General features: G+C 37.0%; 2 protein-coding genes across 8 annotated transcripts in view; one reads left to right on the forward strand and one right to left on the reverse strand.

Moving 5' to 3' along the window:
- TRAPPC3L (trafficking protein particle complex subunit 3L) overlaps positions 1 to 5817 on the reverse strand; it is a 37782-nt gene extending 31965 nt beyond the window's left edge. Inside the window, exons 1-2 of the mRNA XM_081296375.1 lie at positions 5789 to 5817; positions 203 to 246 (exon numbers count right to left, since the gene is read on the reverse strand). The gene's annotated coding sequence lies outside the window, so the exon portion shown is untranslated. The remainder of the gene's footprint in view (positions 1 to 202; positions 247 to 5788) is intronic.
- Positions 1 to 24789, forward strand: part of CALHM5 (calcium homeostasis modulator family member 5) — a 55242-nt gene that overhangs the window by 22627 nt on the left and 7826 nt on the right. The window contains exons 2-3 of one of the 7 annotated variants that reach the window (XM_081296359.1): positions 2086 to 2403; positions 9136 to 9243. The exons of 1 other annotated variant lie outside the window; for it this stretch is intronic. In XM_081296359.1, the coding sequence (XP_081152485.1) occupies positions 9185 to 9243 (59 nt within the window). In that variant the 5' untranslated portion in view covers positions 2086 to 2403; positions 9136 to 9184. Of the gene's footprint in view, positions 1 to 2085; positions 2404 to 5909; positions 6415 to 9135; positions 9244 to 9574; positions 9676 to 24359; positions 24452 to 24789 lie in introns of those variants that run through there. 5 more of the 7 variants (XM_081296360.1, XM_081296361.1, XM_081296363.1 and 2 more) reach the window with 5 other exon arrangements.

Here is a 24789-nt window from a genome sequence, read left to right on the forward strand (position 1 = left end):
CCACCAACGCTGTGGTGTTCACATTGAAAAATGGCAAATTCCCTCTATTACCCTTCTGAGTAAACATAATACTGAAATTGACCAGACAGTAAAAATTTGTCCCAACTTTGATTAACAATACATGCAAGGCCATGCAGTTAAAAACACTGTCAGTTAACTAAGATATGGATAATCTGAGGGAGGCTTTGGAAGTGACACCTACCACACTCAGCCTTATGTGATTAGAATTCAGTGTCCAGACTTTACCTAAGGAAATCAATATTTAAAAATTAGGAGAACCACAGCCAAAAAAGGTCTTATCTGACAAATGGGGGAAGCTGCACTTTTGGACAGGCTAAATAATTTGCTTAAGGTCACATGGTGGGATTGTAGCTAAGCAGAATGTGGCTCCTTCAATCTCTACTTCATTGGAGATGGTTAGGTTAGTGATTACTTCATGATGAGGATCAGAGCTCCTTGTGCTTGAATAACTTTTAAAAGGTAACATTACAATATTTCTTTTCAAGGCTAGCCTGCATAATCATCCTGATTTAAAAGATGAAGCTTATCTCTATTTCATTTCCCCTAATAATTATCATAAAGGTATTTGGAAATCCTGAAATGTATTTTTGTATAACAAAAGAGGTGTTTGTGTTTTTAGTTCTTAGACCAGAGACAGGTACAATTATGTTTTCTAGTTTTTCTTATAATAAACCGAAAGACAGCTAGGACTGCAAGTAACAGTTCTAACTTTCATGACTACAACTAAAATCAGCTATAATAATTCTACCGCAAATTACATATTTTCATTTGGAAAAACTACAAAATTTTGCTCAGGGCAAATTTCAAATGTATATTTTTAAAGAAACAATGAATTTGTGAAAAAAAAAAGCACTGAAATAAGATCAGAAGAATTAAATTCTTGGGGAGCGCTTTTCTTATGCATCTGTGGTAATATCGTAAGTCTCTATTACACTGTCAGTAATATATAATTATTACTGATAGAGATATCAGTAATAATTTTATTATCAATAAAATGGGGCTAATGATAGTTTTTTTTAACTTCACAAGGTTCTTGTAAGGTGAATATAGGTGAATAGGTAGGAATTATTGTGAACTTTCATGAATAAATCCTCTGCATTATGAAAGGTTTTCAATATGAGGTTGCTAAATACTGCTACAACATTTAGAAATCATAGCCATCCTTCAGTACCTGCAAGACATTGGTTCTAGGAACCCCTGCCTTCTCTCCCCTCCCTCGGGTACCAAGATCTGTGTATGCTCAAGTTCCCTATACTAAACCGCATAGCACATGCGTATTACCTGTGCAGTTCTCTTGTATACTTTAAATCACATCTAGATTTCTCTTGATACATTATATGATATAAATGCTACATAAATATTATAATACTGTATTGTTTAGGGAATAATGACAAGAAAAAATTCTTTATATGTTCAGCACATGTGCAATTTTTTTCAAAATTTTTTTTTGATTTGTGGAACCCATGGATATGGAGAGCTATTATTATGTCTTATTTAATATTTTCAGGTGTACTTGAATGCGACCAAAAAATGCAAACTAGTATTTGACAAAATCACGTTTTAAGGATCCATTTTAATTTTTTACAAAGTAGAATTTAGAGTTAGCTTGTCATCTCTTTTTATATGCAAAATATGAGTCCTGTAAGGCCTACAAAAGAGTTTTTCTTTTCTTTCTTTCTTTCTCTCTTTCTTTTTTTCTTTTTTTTTTTTTTTTTTTGATCAACTGTTTGGACTCTTTCATGAAATTTCTTTTCAGACCACTGGATGATGAAATTTGAGGCCTAACATTAAAAGACTTTGCCGGATGCCTACTGATAAAGACATCCCTTTTGAAAAAGGCAAAGTGAGAAAAACAAGAGAGCAGGCAATGTTATTAGTATCTGAAGTTACATAGTTCTCCTGGTGAGAAGGCAGAGGGTTGCAGAGTGGAATGAAAGTTCAAAGATCTGGCCTACCTGCAGGCTCTCGCTAACTGACTCAGAGGAATTGCTTCCCTAGGCAGAACATCGGTTTCTTCATCTGTCAAGTCTATTCCAATGTATTCTCCTCTCTTTTCTTCTCTAGAGCCAAGAGAGAGCATATGGTATTTAGGTGCTCAGTACTCTACAGTACTCTATTAGGTGCTGTACTCTACAATGTATGGTCTAACAAGGCAACCACAAAGAAGGCACAGCCATTGGGTTCTACTCCTGACTCTACCACAATGTGAGGGCAACACGTGACTATGCTTCCTCTGACTTTGACCTACTTCTCTATAAAACTGACTTAGTTACATTTGCTACCTGCCTCCTCTGAGGAGAGTTCACAAGGATTAATGAGATAATGATGCCAAAGGCCAGATCTTTTAATGGAAGCTGCTAATTATAAGCAAAGCACCAGTGGGTGAGTACATAACTAAAGTCTGACCTTCATCTCTGTCAAAATGTTCCTGGAATGGGTGACATCATCATCAGATATAAAAGAACATTTTTCTGGAGAAGTGAAAATGAAAAGGGGGAAAAAAATTAGGCCTTCAAAGAGTACGCGACAATTGCTATGCACACGAGAAGGGTGAAGGTAATGGAATTTTTTACTGCCCAGAGAGAATCTTGCATGGGAGTGCAAAGGGAATTTTCCCAGCTCACTGAGAACAGAAGATGTCAGACAAAAATTTGCAAGATGTCAGAATGGTTGGCAAGACATAAAAAGTTTAGGGAAAGGATATTTGGAAAGCAGATGCACATGTTTCTGGTTTTATATCAAGTAGAATCGCTTCTAACCTGATGAAAATTAGGCCCACTGTTGGGAGGTCAGATATCTTTAGAAACTGCTTTACTTTTTTTAAAGGCAGAATATGCTTTATAAAATAGGAGGCACTCTGTGGGAATTTTTTTTTTCTTTTTGGCTGAAATAGGAATCCTTTTTCTCTCCTTCTCACTAGGCTCATCTTTAGCCTTTTTTTTTTTTCCTTTATTTTGGTACACAGAATGGGATTTAATTTCTGCACACTGAAGACTTCGTTGTTAGGTAAAATGCATGGTTCCTCATGAAAGGGACTCAAGGATCCCTTAGGTGTGGTGGGCAGCTAAGGAACACTCCCTGCTGAACAAAAGCTCTCTTCCCAAGGGGCCTGAACCAAAGAGAGATTTCATTCTTTCTTCCCACCTCTTCCTTTTACCTCTCATCATCTTTCCTTCCTCTTATTGTTTTTGCCCTTCTTTTTTTCTTTTTCTCCAACTAATTTCTACTGATTATTACCAAGTAACAAGTCCTGGGTAAGGCCCTAAATAAACAGGTATCATATTTCTTATTGGCTTAATTACTTTGATTCTCAGCTTTGTGCTTTTCCTGAGATGAACAGGGTCTAGTATTGAATGATTCCAAGTTGTCTCCCGCACATTGGGTCTGTTGGTAGAGGACCACAGGTAATAAGAAAGTTCCATGTGAGACTTCTCATCTTCTTAGCTACCTCTGGGAATAACTTTTATGGGATATTTGTTAGCAGCTATTTTGAAAAAAAAGATAATACTGGTTAAAAGAGTTATTTCTTATACTGACTCTCCCCACCCCACTCAACTCCTCATTCCCACTCGCTAGAGAAGCCTAGTTTTCTTAACGTTTCTCTGATTAAAATGGATACATGGAATTATTCCTTTAGAGTCCACAGAAGCCTTTCACTGACTTGGCCTCTGTAGTCAGAGCCAAGAAAAACCATAAGAGGGAACTACAGCACCTTCCCCCATCACCACACTACTCTAACTGCTGCTCAGTTAGACCAGCAGCCAAGATTCTCCTGGTAAGAGCATTTACAGTATTGAGCATATTTCAGATGAGCTCTGATCTTCCATTGCATGACAGAAAATAGTTCCAGGTTCTCAGGAATGAGGCTGTATATGCCTCCATGTCTAGCAGATATTGTTCTTTACTCAACAGATTTTTAAACTCATCTCTAATCATCTCATTTTAAACATAAGATACTACTAAATGGAAAATATATACATATATAAACATATCCTGAGGAAAAAAATTAAAACTTGGGCTGGTTATGCTAGCATAATTTTAGAATGGAGTCTTATTTCAGCCTTGGAAATTATTTTCTTTTTCAGATACCAAAGCCTGGCAAACAACTTTAAATGTAAGAATCAGGTTTTATGTTTCACATTATATGATTTTTCAAATTATCAACCAGTGGGATGAATTTAGGCAAATATTAAAGGGGCGTCATTCTCAAAGCAATCTGACCATCATCATTACAGAAAGAAGGTGCCTTACTAGTCAAAAGGCCAAGAGAGAGGGACTAACTAGAAAAACAGAAATACAGCAAACACCGACATTTCATGTCTATATTTCAACTACTGTATTTATTTCCCATTAAAATGGCTAGCTAGCATTCTTGGTTATTGCCCATAAAATCATTTTAGTGAAAAACTAAACCACTGTTTTAGGAGTTTATTTATATTCTGCCAATACATATGGAAAATAACTTTTAAAAAAAATCTGCTTAATGATGTAGTAAATTCACTGTGCTAAAGCTGGATTCCAATTTCAGTCACATGATTCACTAATCATGAAGTAATAAGTAACAATATCAATAAACAGAAAAATCTTTCATTTGGATTGTGCCTCAAATGTACAATTTTTTCATATACAATATCATTCAATTTCATCATATGCTTCCTGGGACCCAGTTTTCTTATCTGGAAAATGGGGACAATAACTCCTATTCTGTCTATTTCACAGAACTACTATTAGGATGAAAGAAATTAAGTAACTGCATTTAGAACCACAGAGCACTATATGGTAGTATTAGAACCATTTGTGGGAAGTGTGACATGTAAAAATACTAAGGGTCAAGAAAAAAAAAATAAGACTTGAGCTAATTTGACATTGTGTGAACCTTGGGGCACCATATCAAGACTTCCTAAATATTTCATATCCATGCACAATTTCTGAGTCTCCAACAAATTAATAACATTAACCACAGGTCTGTGGATTAAAGAAATGCTGGCTGCAGATGCATTTCATAGTCATATCTAAGAAAGTTAAGTTAGTGCTGGGCACGTAGCATACTCCATAATCTCAGTGGCTTGGGAGGCTGAGGCAAGAGGATTGCAAGTTCAAAGCCAGCCTTAACAATTTGGTGAGAGCTAAGCAACTTAGCAAGACCCTGTCTCAAAATTTAAAACAAATTTAAGGGGGTAAGGTGTTGGGTATATGACTCCTTGGTTGAGAACTCCTGAGCTCAATCAATCCCTGGTTTTAAAAAAAAATTAAATTGAGCTAGTATTGGATGATTCCAAGTTGTCTCCCATACATCAAGGCTGTGAAAGAGGTTAGAAAATATACATTTACAGGAAGTTTTATTTTTGTCTTGGGAAATGACTACAGCAATTTTCTCTGACACTGCCAAACACTATCTCTTCCCATGTGCTGAAAATGACAACAGAAGGAAACTAGATGTGGTCATACACGTAACAAAGTTCCCTGTTACATTCTTCTCTTTACCGTCTCAAAACGTTTTTTTTTTTTTTTTCCAGTCTGAGACACACACTCCACACACGTCCTGTAGTCAGGAAAATCTATAGATGCTTAAATGCCTGGAAGCATTTCTCTTTCAGTTCTCAATAGCTTTATCTTTGTGCTGAAATAAAATGCTTTTCAATCAGAATCCCCTTTCTCGGCACTTAGCAATGTATACAGATGGAACCTGTCCAATCCAAGCAGAAAACTCAGAAAAAAAAAACCCATAAAGATTCTCAAAACATGACAGAACTAAAAATGCATTTACCTGGGCAATTATGTCCGTAATTTCTGAATAACTATGGCATCTTCTCACACAGGATCGAGCTAAAAAGTCTTCAATCAGCCGTGTTCCAATGCCATAACCCCTGTGGATGAAGGAAGGAGTGTGGTCTGCACACGTGGATAACAAATAAACCAAATATAATGAATCAAATGGCCTTTGGCAGTGGGCTTTGTATCAGTCCCACAGAAGCAGAGAGCAACAGATCCAGGAAATATTAACTAGTCTCCTCTAAGCATAGGAGCCTGACTAGAGTGAGACTGGCAAACTTGACAGTGGCAGTTGAGGAAAGCTGGTGTCTGTAGCCTAATGTTACCTACCAACAGAAATAGACTGAGAGTCTAGCCCTCTTGTCTGCTATGGGTGTGGCCCCTGGGTGCTCACTCTTAGCACAGTTAGGAGGGCAGGCTCTGACAGATGGAAAACAAGGATCAGAAAAATACTTTTCATTGCTAGTGAAGGTCTTAGCAGTTGGGACTCTGAATTTTACTGTATGTGTGAGTGAGTGAGCCAGGAGAATAGCCAATTAAGAAAGCTCGTGTCTCTTTCTAGAGAAGCTGGAATGATGGAGCTTGGGGTGGAGGCGCTGTTATCTGTTAATGGTACCCCAAGTAAGTGGTTTGGACAGTGCCTGAAGTACAATTCTGAAAGCCTTTATTGATATGTGATAACACAACTGAATATGTGGCTAAGATGGTTAAGCACACTCCTTGAAACTGTGAAATTTCTGAAAGGGCACCAAAAAAAAAAAATCAGTCTCTGTCATATAAGAACTTGCAATGCAGTTGAAGAAATAGAACCTTAAGGGTGAAAAATAAAGGGGATGCTGTTTTTGTTGAACCAATGGGGAAAAAAGTCTTTAATTTCATAGCCACAAGTACATACACAAGTAAAATGATTTGGATAGAGCAGCAGAGGGCCCAACAAACTAAAGACATTACAGTTTTTAAGGGTAGTGATTGTTTCAGAGGATCTAAAAAAAAAGCATGAGATCATTGGTGACTTGGGGGAGATGGATTTGACATCAGAGTGAGCGCCAAATCTAGTGAGATGTTCTATTTATATTTATGAGTGGATAGAAATAGTCCATTTAGCTTACTTGAGACTTCTGAGGAAAAAATGGTTTATAATTCTAACCAGGATGTGTTCACACTGAAAAGATACTTGAAGAACAGAACATTTACTTTAAAAGAAAGTTAAACTCGTTTTAAAAGATATTTCCAGTATTTTCTATTTATCATCATGCAGAGCCATAGACTTAGCCACTGGAACAGCGATGGGAAGCCAGAGGTTATGAGTCGTGCATTATACTGCATGTCTTGCTTTGGTCAAAGAATATGACTCTACAAAGTAGATATTTATAAATCAATTTAAAAATATAAGACACTCCCAGAAGCTATTAAAGAAATTCAAGTGTGATTTTTTTTTCATAAAGCCTTCCTACAGCCTCTCCAAATTTATTTTTTAATTAATATTCCATTCACATTTGTTAAAATGTGCACTCAATTAGTTCACCAAACGTATTTTTTAGTTAAATCAGCTTCTTAATTTTCTTCAGCTACTCCACAAAACAATGCAAATGTAATGTAAGTCAAATAAATAGATAACTTTTGGGAATGCTACTATGTCAGATGTTGAAGTGTGACCACAAAGACAGCTTTAGCAGCTCCCACAGCTGTAGACAGTTCAGCTGAGGAAGAAACTGCAATGACCATTTGCGGGTAATTGGGCTGTTTGCTGCTTTTTGAACACTTCCAAATAATTAAGAAGAAATATTAAGAAACGAGAGAGAGATTCAACTGTCATATATAACTAAACAGAACAAATTTTAAAAATTAGAGGGGGGGGAAATGGGGAGGGGAGGGGGCAGGCTTGTATACCAAAATGAAAAGGAATTTTCCAAAAAGAAAAAATGAGAAAAAAATATATATATGGAGGAACAAGAGTTAAAATTTTTAAAAAATTTCAAGCTTTCCCTTCTTCTTCTTCTTCTTTTTCCCCCCTGTATTCCAATGGAAAATACAACAAGCCCTTTTAGAAAACCCTAAAATGCTAGGCTTAATTTCCCCTTCAATCTGCCTAAGTAAATCTTCTAACCAGTGCATATTTTCCAGTCCTTTTTCAGAGCCCACAATTAAGAGGTTAAAAAGATGTTGACAGGTATTTCATTGTTTGGAAATAATCTGATGATCATATAATTATTCTGAGGAAATTAAAAGGTGAAATTTGAGCATGAGGAATCTCTATTAATAAAAACAAAAGAGAATGGGCTTATTAAGAAGTGTGTTTTATATTTAAAATATATTTTAAAATAAATTATAGTAAGGGCAAAAAACATTCAAACAATGGAAATGTTATATAGGAAAAAGAAATTCTCCCTTCAACCCATAATTCCTTATCACCCAGTCTTCTTTTTAGGCAATTATAATAACATTTTTGCATATGCTTCCTTAGATGATCTATGCTTCTGCAAGTAAATATTTACATTGTAAGGAGTCAATGTTAGAAAAAAAGACTACTGAAAAGATCAAATTGGATGCTTTATCACATTATTAAAAGAGCAACTTTAGTCTTGCCACAACAGTGGCTAATGAAGAAATAATTTCTAACAACAAACATTCCATATTTGATATTCATGGAGAAAAAATTCCTTCCCATTAATTTCTGGTATCAATCTAAATGGCAAGTGTAAGAAATTACACTCAGCTTTCCAATATGATTCATTGACACAGAAGAAGAGCTGGTGAAATGGTGCAAGTCATCAGAGGCAGGAAAAATGTAGGTGATGTTAAGAAACAACAAACATTCTATAAGAATAAAAGATGCTTACTTACATTTTATCTAAGTATTTGTTCACATCTTCATCTTTTTCATAATCCTTACAAAGTTGGGCAACCAAAGCTCCATAGGTGAGGACAAAGAGATCTTTGTTCTGTAGGCAAGGGGATGGTTTTATGTTATAGGCAAAGTTACAACAATACACTACTGTATTTTTTTCTTTTCTTTCCCCTTCCTACCTACTTCCCTTTCTTTACAAAATCTTGGTGTTAGATTCAGCCTCAGAGATCATCTGTTCATTTTTCTCCCATCTTTGTATTATTGCAACCCTTTTTATTTTTAGAACAAACTGTACTTACATTTGGATACTTAGCTGGTGCTGTGGAAAGACCTGTGAAATTAATTTCTTAACATGAGAATATCTTTCTATGCCTTTGCTTACATTATATAACTTGCAATGTATCTCATGGATAAAGTATTTTTAATCACTAATTTCTAATACAAGTTCCTATTATTCTAAAGTGAACTTTGATTTGTACTGACCCTGTTTTCAGTTGGAAGAAATAATTGGGTGAGATTTCTCCTGAGTCTGCACAATCTTTAATGAGCAGCAGATCTGCCAACGAGAAATTCAGGGTGAACCCAGCTGGAGCAGCAAATTTGTGAGTTTTTTCTTTCTTTCTTCTTTTTTCTTAAAAAAAAAAAAAAGGTGTGTGTGTGTGTGTGTGTTTGGGGGGGGGGTGCTTGTGCTTTCTTTAGGGATTTCCAAAATATGTCTCATTTTTAGAGTGAATTACAAGTGAAAACTAAAACCAAAGCCAATTTAGATATCATTTAGCATAGATGTTGAATATATGGGAAACAGAAAACATAAAGTTCAATCAATCCATTGGTAATCGCTTCTAATATTGAGTACTACCCGAAAAAGGGAAGGGTATCTTAGAGATAATTAATTCCAATGCTGCCATTTCTCCAGAGGAGAGAATGAGGCTTCAGAAGAACCGAATGACTTGCCCAATTAGCCTGCAACTGTGAGAGCCAGAAAGGCCTGTCAGACTCCAAGCCTCCATTCTGACGCAGCATTTATCACTGAGGTAGACAAAGATGGAGGATACTATTTGGAGTAGAGGTGGGTAGGAGATAGAGGTAAGAAGGAGGGTCACTACTGAAAATAAGTCTATTTTGCACATAATCTTTTATTTGTGTGAAAAGTCAAATGTAGATTCCAGATTAGGTCCAAGTATCTTGGATAACCTAATATATGGGAGAAGAGAAGGCCTCTGTGTGATTTTTTTTTTTTTAAAGCATGGGCAGGAATGCCTTTAAGAAACCAATAAGATTGTTTATTCAACAAATTACTTTTGTAAATATTACATAATTTGATCAAAAGCTTCCAAAGTTGGTTCAATACCATCAGACTCTTATGTATGGGTTTATATTGTGACAAACATGTTTCTTCAGTCAGGTAGGATATTTATTAACACGAAATAAAATTTGAATAAATAGAATCTAAATATTATTTGTAATATATGACATACTTATGCAAAAAAACCCCAAAATACCATAAATTTACATAGGATATATGTTACCTATAATTAATTGATATTATGTTATATATTTACTGATATTACAGTAATATATACAATTCAGGTGTAGGAAAATAGTGAATATGTTAATACTTTTACCAGCATATAAGGGATATAAGCAAGTGATATGAACAAAAATATTGTTAAACATAACACTAAGGGTCACCATGTATTCAATTTTAATTCTCTTATTTAAATCTTCTATGAACTTAATCACAAATTACAATAATGACTGCAATTATATCTACTTAGCATATAAGAAACCACAGAATAAAACAAAATATGGCTATGTACCAATGCTACAACATAGAAATATCAAAGATGAAGAATGGAGAGAGAGAGAGAGAGAGAGAGAGAGAGAGAGAGAGAGAGAGAGAGAGAACACATGAATGACAATGTATTTCTTGCAACTAGACGTAAAGCAAAAGAATTTGAAAAGGAGAAAATATTATAACCCACCTACATGCCATAGCCTCAGTATTGTGCCCATTTATAATTAAGGTCAGACTAAGAAAATGGCAACTCCCTACTACACACACTCTCTCTTGTTTCAAGACCAAAGGCTGTACTTTAAAGTACATATGCAGTTGGATCTCAAATCTACACCACAGATCCAAAGAAATGTCAAAATAAATTTATTTATTTTTATGGTTTTTAAAACCATAACAACCAACAATTTTCATATGTGAAAAATGGAACACTTAATTATTTTCAGAGGTTTGTGCTATATCAGGATAAAAAGATTTTACTGGTAAACACACACACACATATACACATAATATGAACTATGTACAATATTCTTTGGTATTTGAGAACCTGATAGTAAAAGATATCAAGATCCAGAGTGCCAGGGACAAGGGGCATCTGTATGCATTTCCAATTGGGGTGTGCCAGTTATTCACTACAACCCAAAGTACCCAAGGCTGAAATTACTTAATTACATCAAATGCCCATTATTCTCCTGAAGTAATTAACATAGTTTTAAACGTAACCATGATTTTCACATCTATAACATCTAAATGGCTAAAGCTATTATGAGAGAGAATTAAAAAAGAATATTATCTTAACTGAATCTGTACAAAATGAAGTTTAAAAAAAAACTCTGAATTTAAAATAGAAAGAATAATAACATGGAGCAAATATAAACACATTTGAGACTATGAAATAAATTATTAAAGGTAATCTTTTAACACCTAGATTTTTTTGATGATCTTACTCATATTTGATTTTACACATAAAATTTAACTATTTTATATACATTTAATTTCTTATTTCATGCAATATGACACACAAAGAATTGCTTAATCTTTTTGTATTTCCTCACAGAGACAAGAGGAAAATTCCACACTTTTATGGATGTAATTAATCAGGAAAGAAGACCCTAAAATCTCTATAAAGAATCGATTATTCTGTTACAGTGAGAGATATTTTGTAACCATTCCCAGAGGTGTCATCTATGATACGCTTCACCAAACCCAATCTTTGCTCAACTGAAAAATTCTACTTGTAGCATCACCTTTCAAAATAAATCAAGAATTGCTCAGAAAAAACATCTTCTATGAAGTAGAATAATGCTACTTTATAAAAAGATCTTACAATTTTTTGGTATTCCGGTCTTCTATGTGCAGGGCGAGACATAGTGCTTGGTAGAGGAAGAATGTGATCTTCAATTTCTTTTCTTTTGTCTATAACTTAGAGGTGCATAAGTCTTCCTCGGTTTTGAGTTTTGCAAATTCCTCCTTGCTTTGAGGCAGGAGTGCTACTTCTGCCTTCTACTGCTTTTGCTCTTTGCTGAACTCAAGAGGAAAACAAAAATCATGAACAACAGGACTGTCTTGTGTCTACGTAATTTGCCACTGCTCAAATAACTGCTTGACTTGTCAGGATGAGTTGTAATCTGGACCCATAAAAGTTGATAGTGTGAAGTCAGATCAGAAGCACCAAGACACTAAAAATTCTTTAGCCCTAGGGAGTTCAAGAGTGGTGTTTTGTTCTCATGCCAAGGCATTGTTTTAAAATCACAAACAGAAACCTTAATAATCTAGAGAGAACTAAATGTTAGCATTATTCAGTCTTGTATTGATTGTCCTATGAATTAGAGAGACAGGATCAGCAATCCGTAGGCACTAAATCCTCATTCAAACCTTATCAATAACTCAAATGGGTATCACATTGTTCCCAGGACGTAGGTCCCCATATTGTGTGATTACAATATTCAAATAGTCAAATACATCTGTTATCCTTTTTCTTCGTTTTATAAGCAGCAACAACATTTTAAGAAGTGTTGAATCAGTGATATTTTCTTTCAGAACTGTTGCACAAAATGGGTGCTCTATAGTTTAATAATGTATGTGATGATTTTGGCAGAGAAAGTAAGTCCTTAGCTTTCTTTTGATAGTTCCTAAGATGTTAACTATGGAAAGCTTGCTTTATTTATACAGAAATAAAGATATTTAAAGTTCAAACAAGAAATCTCATCTTGACCACTATGGGGTGTGGAGGATCAAAGCTGTTCCAGAAACAGAAGCATAAAGTTCAGTTTAGAAAAGTAGTTTCCTACCTCTTTACAGCTTGAGACAATTAGTTATATTTGCTCTGGCATATTCTTGCTATAAAGGAACAGACTAGTGAATACTTTGAAGATGTGTGAGGTAGTTGAAAGAACCTTGGAGGACTGGAAAGACTCAGGCTGAATTGCAGTTCTACAATTACTGGCTGTGTGGCCTTGGGCAAGCCACTTTATTGCTCTATGGCTCAGTTTTCACATCTGCAAAATGGCAGTAATAATACCTACCTCAAAGAATAATTGTGAGTATCAAAGAGATAATATGTGCTATAAAACACACGGTAATGCGCTAAGTAAAAAATAATAGTCAATAACTATAGGTTATTCCTGTAGGTGAATTTATTGAGTGGAATTGTATAATATTTATGGTATTTCCATTAGTTTCTAGATACCATGATCTCAGGAAAATCAGTTTTGTTGAGTTGTGGGGCATAGAGGACTTTTCAGTAGCAGATTAATGACAACTTGTATAAACTTTACAATTTACAACATGGTATTCATTCTCTTTGCCTTGTTTTAATTCATCTATAATCTCTGATGTAGTCACTACTGTAATCATTGCCATTTTGTAGAATAGGAATCTAAATGTAGAAAGACTAGAAATTTGTTCAAATATGCCTGAATAGTGGGAGGGAAAGGGATTTGAGCTAACTTTATTGATTATAAATTAAGACAAGTGTTGTTTCTCCCCCCCTGTTGCACATATTCTAATTATGTTAGGACAAAATATTTTCAAGGTAGGCTCACAAAATCACTAAGGTGCAGCTATCGCACATTGATGGGCTTAGTGTGGAAACAGTTTTGGGTTTTGGGTAAGAGATCCCTGAGAAAAACAGAAAAGATCTGTGTGCTTGGAGAGAGGGTATGATAATACTGGAATCAATCACTAAACTCTAATGGCTGTGGTAGGACTGCATCAGAGCCATTGTGGGAATTGAGGACATTGTGAGGAATTTAGAGAAAGCGAGCTCTTCTCTACCACGCGGCCTGCGCAGTGGTTTCATTAATGAGGTTCTGGCATTCAGTTAGTTAGAAGAGATCAAAATAAAACACACAGACAGTACCTTATTTTAATGCTAGGTCCGAGACGGCTCGGTCTCCCTGTTTCCCTGCCTCCAGCCGCTCAGCAGGGCAGCGAGGATTACTCTGGGCTAGCAGGAGAGAGAGAGAGCGAACACGCCGGGGATCAGCCTTTTATTTGGGGGAAACAAGAGATTCAGGGGAGAATTCCATCCAATGAAGGTTGAGGGGGGGCTGTACTCCAAGGTCAGGGTCAGTGATTGGGTCTCCAGGGTCAGTGGTTACGCACACCCCCACACGGATGGGCTCTCTCATCAGGAAAGGGTCGGGATAACTCCGACACAGCCAGAGTGCCTCAGGCCCTTAACGGGAGTCACCCAATCACGTGTCAGAATGGCTCCCCACATATTCCCCCTTTTTATTCTTAACAATGAGGCGGCGGTTCACTCTCTGGAGTCCCCGGATTCTTGATTGGAGGACTCGCCATCCTATAGTTACAATACAAAAGAGAATTAACAGCAAAGAGAATAATCCAATAATGTACCAAGCGGAGTGTTTAAGAATATTTCCAGGGTTGAATCCATTTAACTCCTTCAATATTTGGTTAGCCAAAGAAGAAGGATCTGAAAAATCAGCTCTATTATTTTGAATGTCTTGGATATGGTGATGAAGTTCCAGAATATCCAAGCTATTATTACTATTTTGCCAAATACCTAATAAATGGTTTTTAACCTTCTCCCAATCCCAGAGAGAAGCATTGTACTTGGCAGCTGTAACACATACATACTTATAATTAGCATGGCATTTAAGCCTTTCCTTAAATTTTAAGGCTGAAAGTTCATTACCAATGTTAATAACAGTCGCCTCTAAGGCGTTTAACTTAGTCTCAATCCTTTCATCAATATTTACTTGATTACGCAGAGCCTTGGAAGTATTTTGAGCTAAATTATTAAGAAATTTTGCATGCTGAATATTTTGAGACAATGTCAGAGATGCAGAGACGGTTGAGGCAATAAATGAGACCAGTGCTAAGACACCAACAATTATGACTCCAATAGCACGTTTAGGTCTTGTTAGCTGGGCATGAATTTGCTGTAAAACTTGTAAACCAGCATCAGCATACCATGGCTCTGAAATATTAGCAGGTAATAAAACAAAAGAGGGCTGATGAAGTATCAGCACTCCTTTTCCTCCATTATACCTAGAAATACAATTGGTTAGATTGCACTTATTACAAGTAACAAAATATCTATCATCTATCCATCTAACTTTTACATTTCCAATAATTAAAACATAAGGAGATTGGACACAGGCTCTTAGGCCATAGCAAGATCCCTCTTTACAGTTCTTGCCGACAAATTTTGGTAAAGGTTTGTCTGAAAAATGTAAATACTCTGAGGCAGCAATTAAACGCCAAATATCTCTTTGAATGCCTCCTTCACTATAAGTCAAAATATTACTAACAAATCCTGCAGGTGTCATAGCAGAATTTCTTCGTAATTGTCTCTTATCAATTTTTGGAGACCAATCTAAAATATACCCACTAGTTTTAGACACCTTATGTAGTACAGGAAAGGTATTTACACAATCCATCCATTTAGGAAAGGTGCCAATTTCAATTGTAGAACTATTTGGACAGTGGGGTACCGGTGGAGGTTTTGCAGAAATGACTGGCTTGTTATGGGAAAGTCCCATCTTAATTATTGATCTAGTATTAGGTTTTAAGTCTCCATAAATAGAATTATTTGTCAGTCTAGGTTTACCAATCGCTGTCTTTTCTTCGAATGATACTTTCAGACAGCCAGCATGTTTATCATGTGACCAACATAAAGGTAATTGGGCACTGTAGCCAGAATAATTAAATCTAGTCACATGATTGGGAGTAATATGAGTATCTGTAAATCCTCCCATCATGAATGAGTCATTAGTAAATACTGGAATAGATTCTCCAGTCCACACAGCTGGGTGTACCAGGGGTGGATCTGGGAAATAAGTCCAATAAGTGTCTATTTGATTCCCTTTTACCTGACAGCCCAGTAGGGCAATTACTGTCGCTACCATCAAGACTGGTGTCCTGTTCTTTCCTAGGCGTCGAAGTATTTGGGAAGCCTGGGTTGTCAATTTCTTCACATCTTTCCATGAAATCAGCTTCTCGGCTGGTTCAATCTGGTCTTTCTTCATCTTTTTCCGATATCTCCTCCTTCTGGGTTGTGGCTCCTCCGTGTCTATCCTCAGTCGCTTGAGTCTGGGTTCTATCTCCTCCATGTCTGATGGCACGTTCAGGCACCCAGATGGGACGGAAAGCACCTTCTGGAAAAACACAAGCATGCCCTCGGCCCCATGATATTACCGGATCTGGGCCCTTCCACTGACCAGTCTGTAAATCTTTCCACAGAACTCTGCCTAAAGGGCCTGTCACCGAGGGAGACATTTGCCTCTCAGCAGCAGTGTGACCTTCTGTGTCACAGTTTAAAAAATTTAAAACAAATAAGGCATGATTAAGGCTATTTTGGGGAGTCATTATCTTATTCCCCCTTTTTAATTTTTGTAATTGAAGTTTAATAGATAAATGAGCTCGTTCTACAATGGCTTGACCTTGGGGGTTATAAGGAATTCCTGTTTTATGATTAATTTGAAACTCTTGGCAAAATTGTTGAAAAGCAGAGCTTACATAAGCTGGAGCATTATCTGTTTTAATCTGCATAGGACACCCTAAAACAGAAAAAGCTGCTAAGCAATGAGAAATTACATGTTGAGTATTTTCCTTAGTACGTGCTGTGGCAAAAATAAATCTAGAATAAGTGTCCACTATGACATGCACATAACATTGCTTACCAAATTGAGGAATATGAGTTACATCCATTTGCCATATTTGATTTGGTTTTAAACCACGGGGATTTACCCCTGATGGCAGAGATGGAGTGTAAATAACACACTTAGGGCATTGGCTTACAATCTGACGAGCCTGTTCTCTGGTAATACTAAATTTTTTACGTAAGCTAGAAGCATTTTGATGATGCAAGGAATGGGAAGCTAGGGCACAGTCATATGAAGACATCTGTTGACAAAAAGCTACTAATTTATCAATATTATCATTACCTGCAACCAAAGGTCCAGGGAGGCTAGAATGTGCTCGGATATGTCCAATAAAATATGGGTACTTCCTCATTAGCACTGTCTTTTGTAAATTATGAAATAATTCAAATAACTCCTGTGATGAAGTAAACCCAATAACTGAGGTTTCAATATTTTTGGTAATTCTGACTGCATATAAGCTGTCAGAATAGATATTAATAGGCTCATTTGAAAAATAATCTAAGGCCAAAATCAGGGCTTGAAGTTCTGCCCTTTGAGCTGAAGTATAAGAAGTTTGTATTACCTCTGTATGAACACGGCTGAAGAAACCTGCCTTACCAGAGCTGGAACCATCTGTGAACACCGATAAAGCTCCCTCTATTGGATGGGAAAGTACAATCTTTGGAAAAATAAGTGATGTTAATGATGCAAATTGTACAATCTTATCACGAGGATAATGGCTATCTATCTGGCCAGGGAAATCTGCAAAAGCTATCTGCCATGAACTAGAAGTTTGAAAAAGCCAATTAGTCTGTTGAACAGAAAATGGAATAATTATGATATCAGGCTCAGATCCAATTAATTGTAAAATCCTAGTTCTACCCTTAATCACTAATTGAGCTGTAGAATCATGAAAAAGTGTTAATGTCTTTTGAGGGGAATGAGATAAGTAAATCCATTCAATAACTCCTAATTTTTGCCATATGGCTCCTGTTGGGGTATGTTCAGTTGGAAATATTAATAAATATATTATTTCTTTAGGATCTATTCTAGTAAGCTGTGCATTTTTAATTGCAATTTCCACTTTCCTTAAGGCTGCTTTGGCCTCCAAAGTTAGTTGACGTGGAGAGGTTGGAGAAGGATTTCCTTGTAATATCTGAAATAAAGGACTTAACTCAGAAGTAGTTAACTTTAAGGATGGTCTTAGCCAGTTAATATCTCCTAATAGTTTTTGAAAATCATTAAGGGTACGTAACTCCTTAACTCTTATCTGAAGATTTTGAGGACGGATTGTACTCCCTTGAATTATCTGACCTAGATATTGAAAAGGAGATACCTTTTGAATTTTTTGAGGAGCTATACTTAAACCCAATGTTGTAAGTGAGGTCTCTAACTGAGTAAAAATTTCTGAAAGTACTTCTGAATTAGCATGGGCCAATAATATATCATCCATAAAATGAATAATGTATGCATCAGGGAAGCTATTTCTAATGGGATCTATTGCCTGATCAACATATTTTTGACACAGGGTAGGGCTATTACGCATTCCCTGAGGAAGGACTTTCCAGCAGTATCTTTTAACAGGTTCCTTAAAATTAACTGCTGGGACAGTGAAAGCAAATTTTTCACAATCTTCAGGATGTAACCTTATAGAGAAAAAACAGTCTTTTAAATCTATTACCATCAAGCTGTAATCTAAAGGAATGGCTGTGGGGGAGGGAAGTCCTGGCTGTAATGATCCCATAGGCCGAATTGCCTGGTTTATTGCCCTTAAATCCTGTAATAACCTCCAATTTCCTGACTTTTTCTTAATAACAAAAATAGGTGTATTCCAAGGGCTAAGTGTTGGTTCAATATGACCAGCTTGAAGTTGTTCCTCAACTAATCTATGAATTATTTTAAGCTTTTCCCCTGAGATGGGCCACTGAGAAATCCAAATAGGCTCTTCTGTGAGCCACGTAATTTTTTCAGCTGTTTTAAGGATCGGGGAAGTACTCAGTGCCCCTAATAAAAATTTTGTCCTGAAGTATTTACTAATCCTTGTCGTGGAGACTGGCTTGTAAACAGATATTCTTCCTGAAAGTTTTCCCTATCATCTCCAGGAAAATACCTTTGATTAATTTCTTCAACTGACCTTATAGAATTTGGGGTGACTAGTAGCAGTCCCATTTTGGCTAGTATATTTCTTCCCCATAGATTAGCTGGTAAAGACTCTAACACATAAGGCTTAAATATTCCACTGTTCCCATCAGAATCTTCCCAACGGAGATAGTTGGCACTTTGAGCAGGCTGTGAAATTTTTCCTATTCCTTCTAGATTAGCTGAGGCTGTATGTAGAGGCCATGTCCTGGGCCAAAATCGGCTGGACAATATTGAACTATCAGCCCCTGTGTCAATTATTCCTAGGAAATTTTTATTATTAATTCTAAGTTTTAATAAAGGGCGTTCTTGTCGCACTAACTGGGACCAATATACTCTGTCCGGCGGTTTAGAAACTGAATCTGCCGGCAGGTGCCTTTCTGAGACACAAGGCAATAATATTAATTGAGCAAAAATATCCTTTGGGGTGAGTCTTAGGGCATAATTGGATCTTACAGTAACATATAATTGTCCTCTAAATTCTGAATCTATCACACCAGGTATTACTTCAATAGCTCCCTTTAAATTATTACGCCCCAAAATTAAACCTACAGTATTTTCAGGAAGCGGCCCGAAAATCCCAGTAGGGATTTGTGTTGGTCCCGTTTCAGGATCTAATTCAACTGTCTCTGAAGGTCCTAAGAAAACTGTCTGTGATCCATGTCTTTGCTCCGGTAAAAATTGCGGACTGTCCTGGTTGGCGCCGCTAGTGACGTCACACTGTGCGACGTCTCCCCATATTGTTTCTGGGCCCGGGGAGGGGCCGAACGGAAGTTTTTTGTCCCCTCGCTAGGAGGAAATACTTGTGGCGAGAAGGCGGGCTCATCCGCGCCACCCGAATCAACCATGTGGCGCCGAGTCCTGCAATATCTATTATCGCCAGTAGATGGAGCCCTAAACCTAAATTTGCGTTGGCGACATTCGTAGGCGAAATGACCGGGTTTTCCGCAAACGTAACACTTGCTGTGGGACTTCTGAACTGAATTTTGTGGCCCCAAAGTTTCCTTTAATACTGTTGCTAAGGCTACCGTTTGCAACTGAGTGGAATCTAAGTCAGAACACAAGCGAATATACTCAGAAATTGTTCCTTTCTTACGATGGGGGCGGAGAACATCTTGGCAAATTTTGTTTGCGTTCTCAAAAGCCAATTGTCTAACAATAAATTCGCTAGCTCCTGGGTCTCCGATGGACCTGTTTGCAGCCTGATATAGTCGGGCTACGAAATCTGAATAAGTCTCACTGGCACCTTGTCTGATTTTGGTAAGAACTAAATTGGACTGGTCCTTGGGGACAATTTGCCTCCAGGCACGTTTTGCACAATCAGTTATTTGATTGTACACTACAAAATCATAATTTAACTGTCTTTCTAAATCAGCAAAATCTTCAGTCCCTAAAAACATCGCTACTGGCGTTTCTATGCCCTGTCTTCTGTTTCTTTCTGCCTGTTCATTACAAAAATCAGTCCAGTAAGTTTTCCAAAGTAAGTAATTTCCCCCGCTCAAACAAGATCTGGCTAAAAAAACCCAGTCACTAGGAGGAAGGGGTTGTGAGCAGATATTTTCTATCAGACTCTGAACAAAAGGCGAATTTGGGCCGTACGTTTCACATGCATTTTTTAATTCCTTGATAGTTTTAAATGGAATTACAGCATGAATTCTAACTCTCTGATTTTGCTCATCAGTTTGCTCAAAAACTGGAAAGAGGTGAAAACCAGTAGTATCCTCCCCCATTTCTTGAGCCTTCTTAATACCTTGCTGAACTGGGGTAAGAAAAGTCATCTTTAATTCAGCACACCTGTTAAATTTGGTTCTTCTAGCAGGTATCGGCTGAATTTTTAGGGCTTGGGCAGGTGGTGCTAAATGCAATCTATTAAAATTTCTCTCTAAGTCCTGAGTTTCTATGTCTAATTCTTCTTCCTCAGACTGCGAGCTGCTATCAGACTCTGTACTATCGCCATTTGGAATTTGGGTTTCTAACTCACGTGGCTGAGAAGAAACCTGAGCCCCGCTAGGAGTTTCCTTTGTATTTTCCTCTCCAGGAAGATTGGTTACCACTTCTGGAGGGCTCTCCAAGATTAGAGATGCTTCTTCTTTATCATGCTGTTCTGTATAATCTGTCTGCGGGCTAGCTTGCACATTTCTAACCTTTGTTTTAGCTCCTAGCGCTTTTGTTTTAAAACGGCTCAAAGGAAAGGAAATTAATTTAGCCTCAGGCTGATTTTCCATTTGAATAGACTTAATGGCTCTTTGAATACCTCTCAGAAGCTCTTCTGGTGGCCACGGACTCTGGTCCATGTATTCAAAGAGACAAATTTCTAGGGCCGTCCAAGTTTTCTGTATATTCTCTATGCCTCCAGGTATTTCAGTAGAAAGACAAACTCTCTGTAACTTTCTTCCTAATTTCTCCCAAGTAAGTAAATTTGGAGACTCTTGGTCACAAAACCAAGGACAATATTCACCTACAATCTTTAAGAATTGCAATAACTGAGTTTTCTTTATCTGTTTTCCTTTCTGATTAATTATACTGTCTAAAATAGTTAGATACATTTCCTTATCCGAAGAAGTAGAATTTCCCATTTTAAGTAAATTAACGTCTCTTTCCTTCAATAGTTCCCGGTACTTTTGTGACTCAAATGTCACTTTTTCCTTTCTCTTATTTCTTATTTTCTTTATCCTCTTTATTACTTTTGTGACCCAAATGTCACCTCTTCCTTATTTTTCTCTTTATTTTTTATCTTCCTTATTCTTTTTAGCGCGCGCTCCCACTCAATCTAACTAATTCAGAATGCCCCACGTTGGGCGCCAATTCTACCACGCGGCCTGCGCAGTGGTTTCATTAATGAGGTTCTGGCATTCAGTTAGTTAGAAGAGATCAAAATAAAACACACAGACAGTACCTTATTTTAATGCTAGGTCCGAGACGGCTCGGTCTCCCTGTTTCCCTGCCTCCAGCCGCTCAGCAGGGCAGCGAGGATTACTCTGGGCTAGCAGGAGAGAGAGAGAGCGAACACGCCGGGGATCAGCCTTTTATTTGGGGGAAACAAGAGATTCAGGGGAGAATTCCATCCAATGAAGGTTGAGGGGGGGCTGTACTCCAAGGTCAGGGTCAGTGATTGGGTCTCCAGGGTCAGTGGTTACGCACACCCCCACACGGATGGGCTCTCTCATCAGGAAAGGGTCGGGATAACTCCGACACAGCCAGAGTGCCTCAGGCCCTTAACGGGAGTCACCCAATCACGTGTCAGAATGGCTCCCCACACTCTTCCTTTAGACTAACAAGACTACTCTCTACCCAACAGCCCTCTTCCTGGGACACAGGGATAGAGAAAGAAGAACTTAGTTTCATCCCAGAGACTTTGTACCAAGCAAAGCTGCACATATGCAGCTGTAGTCATTGTCACTGGGTACACTGGTTTGCTGGTTTTCAGACTGTGAAGCCCACTGACCTTCAGCACTTGTTAGGATCTGAGGGAACCTTTGTTTTGTTGTCCCTGGCACCTTGGTTTTATTTAAATCCACCCCCTACTTAAATAGAAGACAGCTCCAAGTATATATTTGAAGCAGGTAAATGATCTGTAATATCTAGCCTGGCACTAAACTACGAAGGAGAATCATTTCAAAATAATACACAGGTAGTTTTTTTCTCTCAGTAGAAGTTCTTTAGGCTGGCCAGGACTGATTTTGGACCCAGGGCTGAGACAAAGAAACGTTCTTGAGTTTCATCAAATGTGCACTGTAATTAACCAATCCAAGTAAATGGCGAACTGGGCCATACCTCTACACAGGGCCTTTGGGAGGTATCTGGGCAGGTGAGAGGTGGGAAATAGCTAATAGAAGATGGATGAGAGCTATTTCCTGGTACCATAATATCTGGTCCAGAGGCTTAAACCCAAAAGAAAATAGATTACTCATTTTTTTTTTCAAACTCTTTCTATTTCTTAAGCCCAAAAGAAAATAGATTACTCATTTTTTTCCAAACTCTTTCTATTTAAGGCTGGTTTTAGTGTTTATTTTATCTTGTGTTATTTCAGTAATATCTGTGTGTGACTTGTCCCTTAAGGATAGCCCTAGAGTTTAGTGCCGATCCCATATCTATGTGCCAACTTGTACCTTGTGAATGAGGTGGTGGGTCCATGCTGAGGAATATACATTTGACACCTATGTGTTGCAAACAGCAGCAAGTTATCTTTAACAATGAGACAATTTAGCTGTAAATTTCTTTGGTCTGAATGTCCCCTCAAAATGAACTTGGCTTAAACTTAATCCCCATTGTGGTAGTATTAAGAGGTGAGGCTTTCTGAGAACTGATTAATAGCCATGAAGCTTTTGTCCTCATGAACAATGAAAGACTTATAAAAAGGCTGGACAGAACTAGCTCAGGCCTTTTTATGTTTTGCTCCTCTGCTATATGAGGACACAGCAATAAGGAGCCATCTTGGAAGCCTTGAGCAACCCTCATCAGACACCAATGTGGCATCTTAATCTTGGACTTCCCAGCCTCTAAAACTGCGGAATATAAATTTGTGTGTTTTTTATATAAATTATCTAGTTTCATATGTTTTCTTGTAACAGTACAAAAGGACTAAGACAAAGCCCAAAAGAAAATAGATTACTCATAGATGTAATCCATCACAGCCATTGACAAGTTACACACACACTGGCACTGCAGATGAAGTCATTATTTCAATAGCTAACAATAAAAAAAAACTTGCAAATTTGTTGTCAGTGAGCTCCTTTACAGCAATAATTCGACACTCCAATAGTGACATCTACTCCGTCAATGGTCCATCCTTTCCTACATAGTTCCTAGAAAGAATGATCTGTAATTTCCTTTCCCACTTCCGCATTTCTCATATACTCTAAAAATTAGGTAGGCTTTTAAATATGAAATTATAAACCTAAGGAAATATGTGGTTTTTAATACTTTACTGAACACATTGTTATATACATTTCAGGCTTTGTTTTCAGCAATAAAGCAGGACTGATACAGCTACACTCTCTTTAATTCTATTTTCCTTTCATTTTTAGTGGTTACATTATCCAGAGCTTGATGATGATCATTCTATGCATTTTTTAAACTTGAGATATGCAACTATCCATAAAGAATTTGGAGTTTTATATAATAGTATCTTACTACATGTATCCTACAGCTTGGATTTTTCTTAAAGTTATTTAAGGTTTATCGATTTCCATGCCTGTTACTGTAGATCTTAGGTTTTGCAGTCATATAGATTTTGTCACAAGAACTCAGCACTGCTGCTGCAATGTAAAGGTGGTCTTTATCCTGAAATAACAGACATGTGACTACGTTCTATAAAACTTAATTTATAAACCCTGAAATTTGAATTTCATATAAGTTCCATATATCACAAAATAGTTAACAATTTTTTATACCATTTTAAAATTTAAAATCCATTCTTAGCTTGTAAACCATACAAATCAGACAGTGGGCCAATTTGGTCCGTAAGCCATAGTTGCCAAACTCCACTCTATACATTCTGTTACCATGGTGTATTAATTTATTTCCTTATTATTGGACATTAGTGCTGGAATTTCCCCTCTGATTTTCTACATAATCAATATATTTTGCTAATTATTTTGTGGGTAGTTTATAAAAATGTTTATTTTCTATTTTGGGGGGATGGAATACTACATATCTCTACCTGAACACCTATATCTTAGACAAAACTTGCTAAGATTGTTCTTTGCATTTTTTGTATACTTTCCAGTGTCTACTTGATCAATTCATTTCTGATAAAGGTATGTTAAAAATCTCTATGATAAAACTATTACTTTATAGTTCAATTAGCTTTTGCTTTATATATTTCAAAGTTATGCAGTCATAGACATACAAGTTGACATTCGTATATCTTTATAATGGATCATTGCTTTTATTATGATGGAACATTCATAATTAGCCCTTTGACATTATTTGCCTTAGTTCACGTTTACCTTCTGTTAGTATTGTTCTCAGTGATCTACAGTCCAAGCTTTACATGTGGTACAATTTTGAGAGTGTCACTTGTAAGCAGAATGATTGTTTACCACTTTGTAGGCAAGTTGAAGCCAGTTCTGGCATGGGGGTTAAAAGTATGTGCCAGA

The sequence above is a fragment of the Spermophilus citellus genome, assembly GCF_964194105.1.
Source record: "Spermophilus citellus genome assembly, chromosome: 5".
NCBI classification, from domain to species: Eukaryota; Metazoa; Chordata; class Mammalia; order Rodentia; family Sciuridae; genus Spermophilus; species Spermophilus citellus.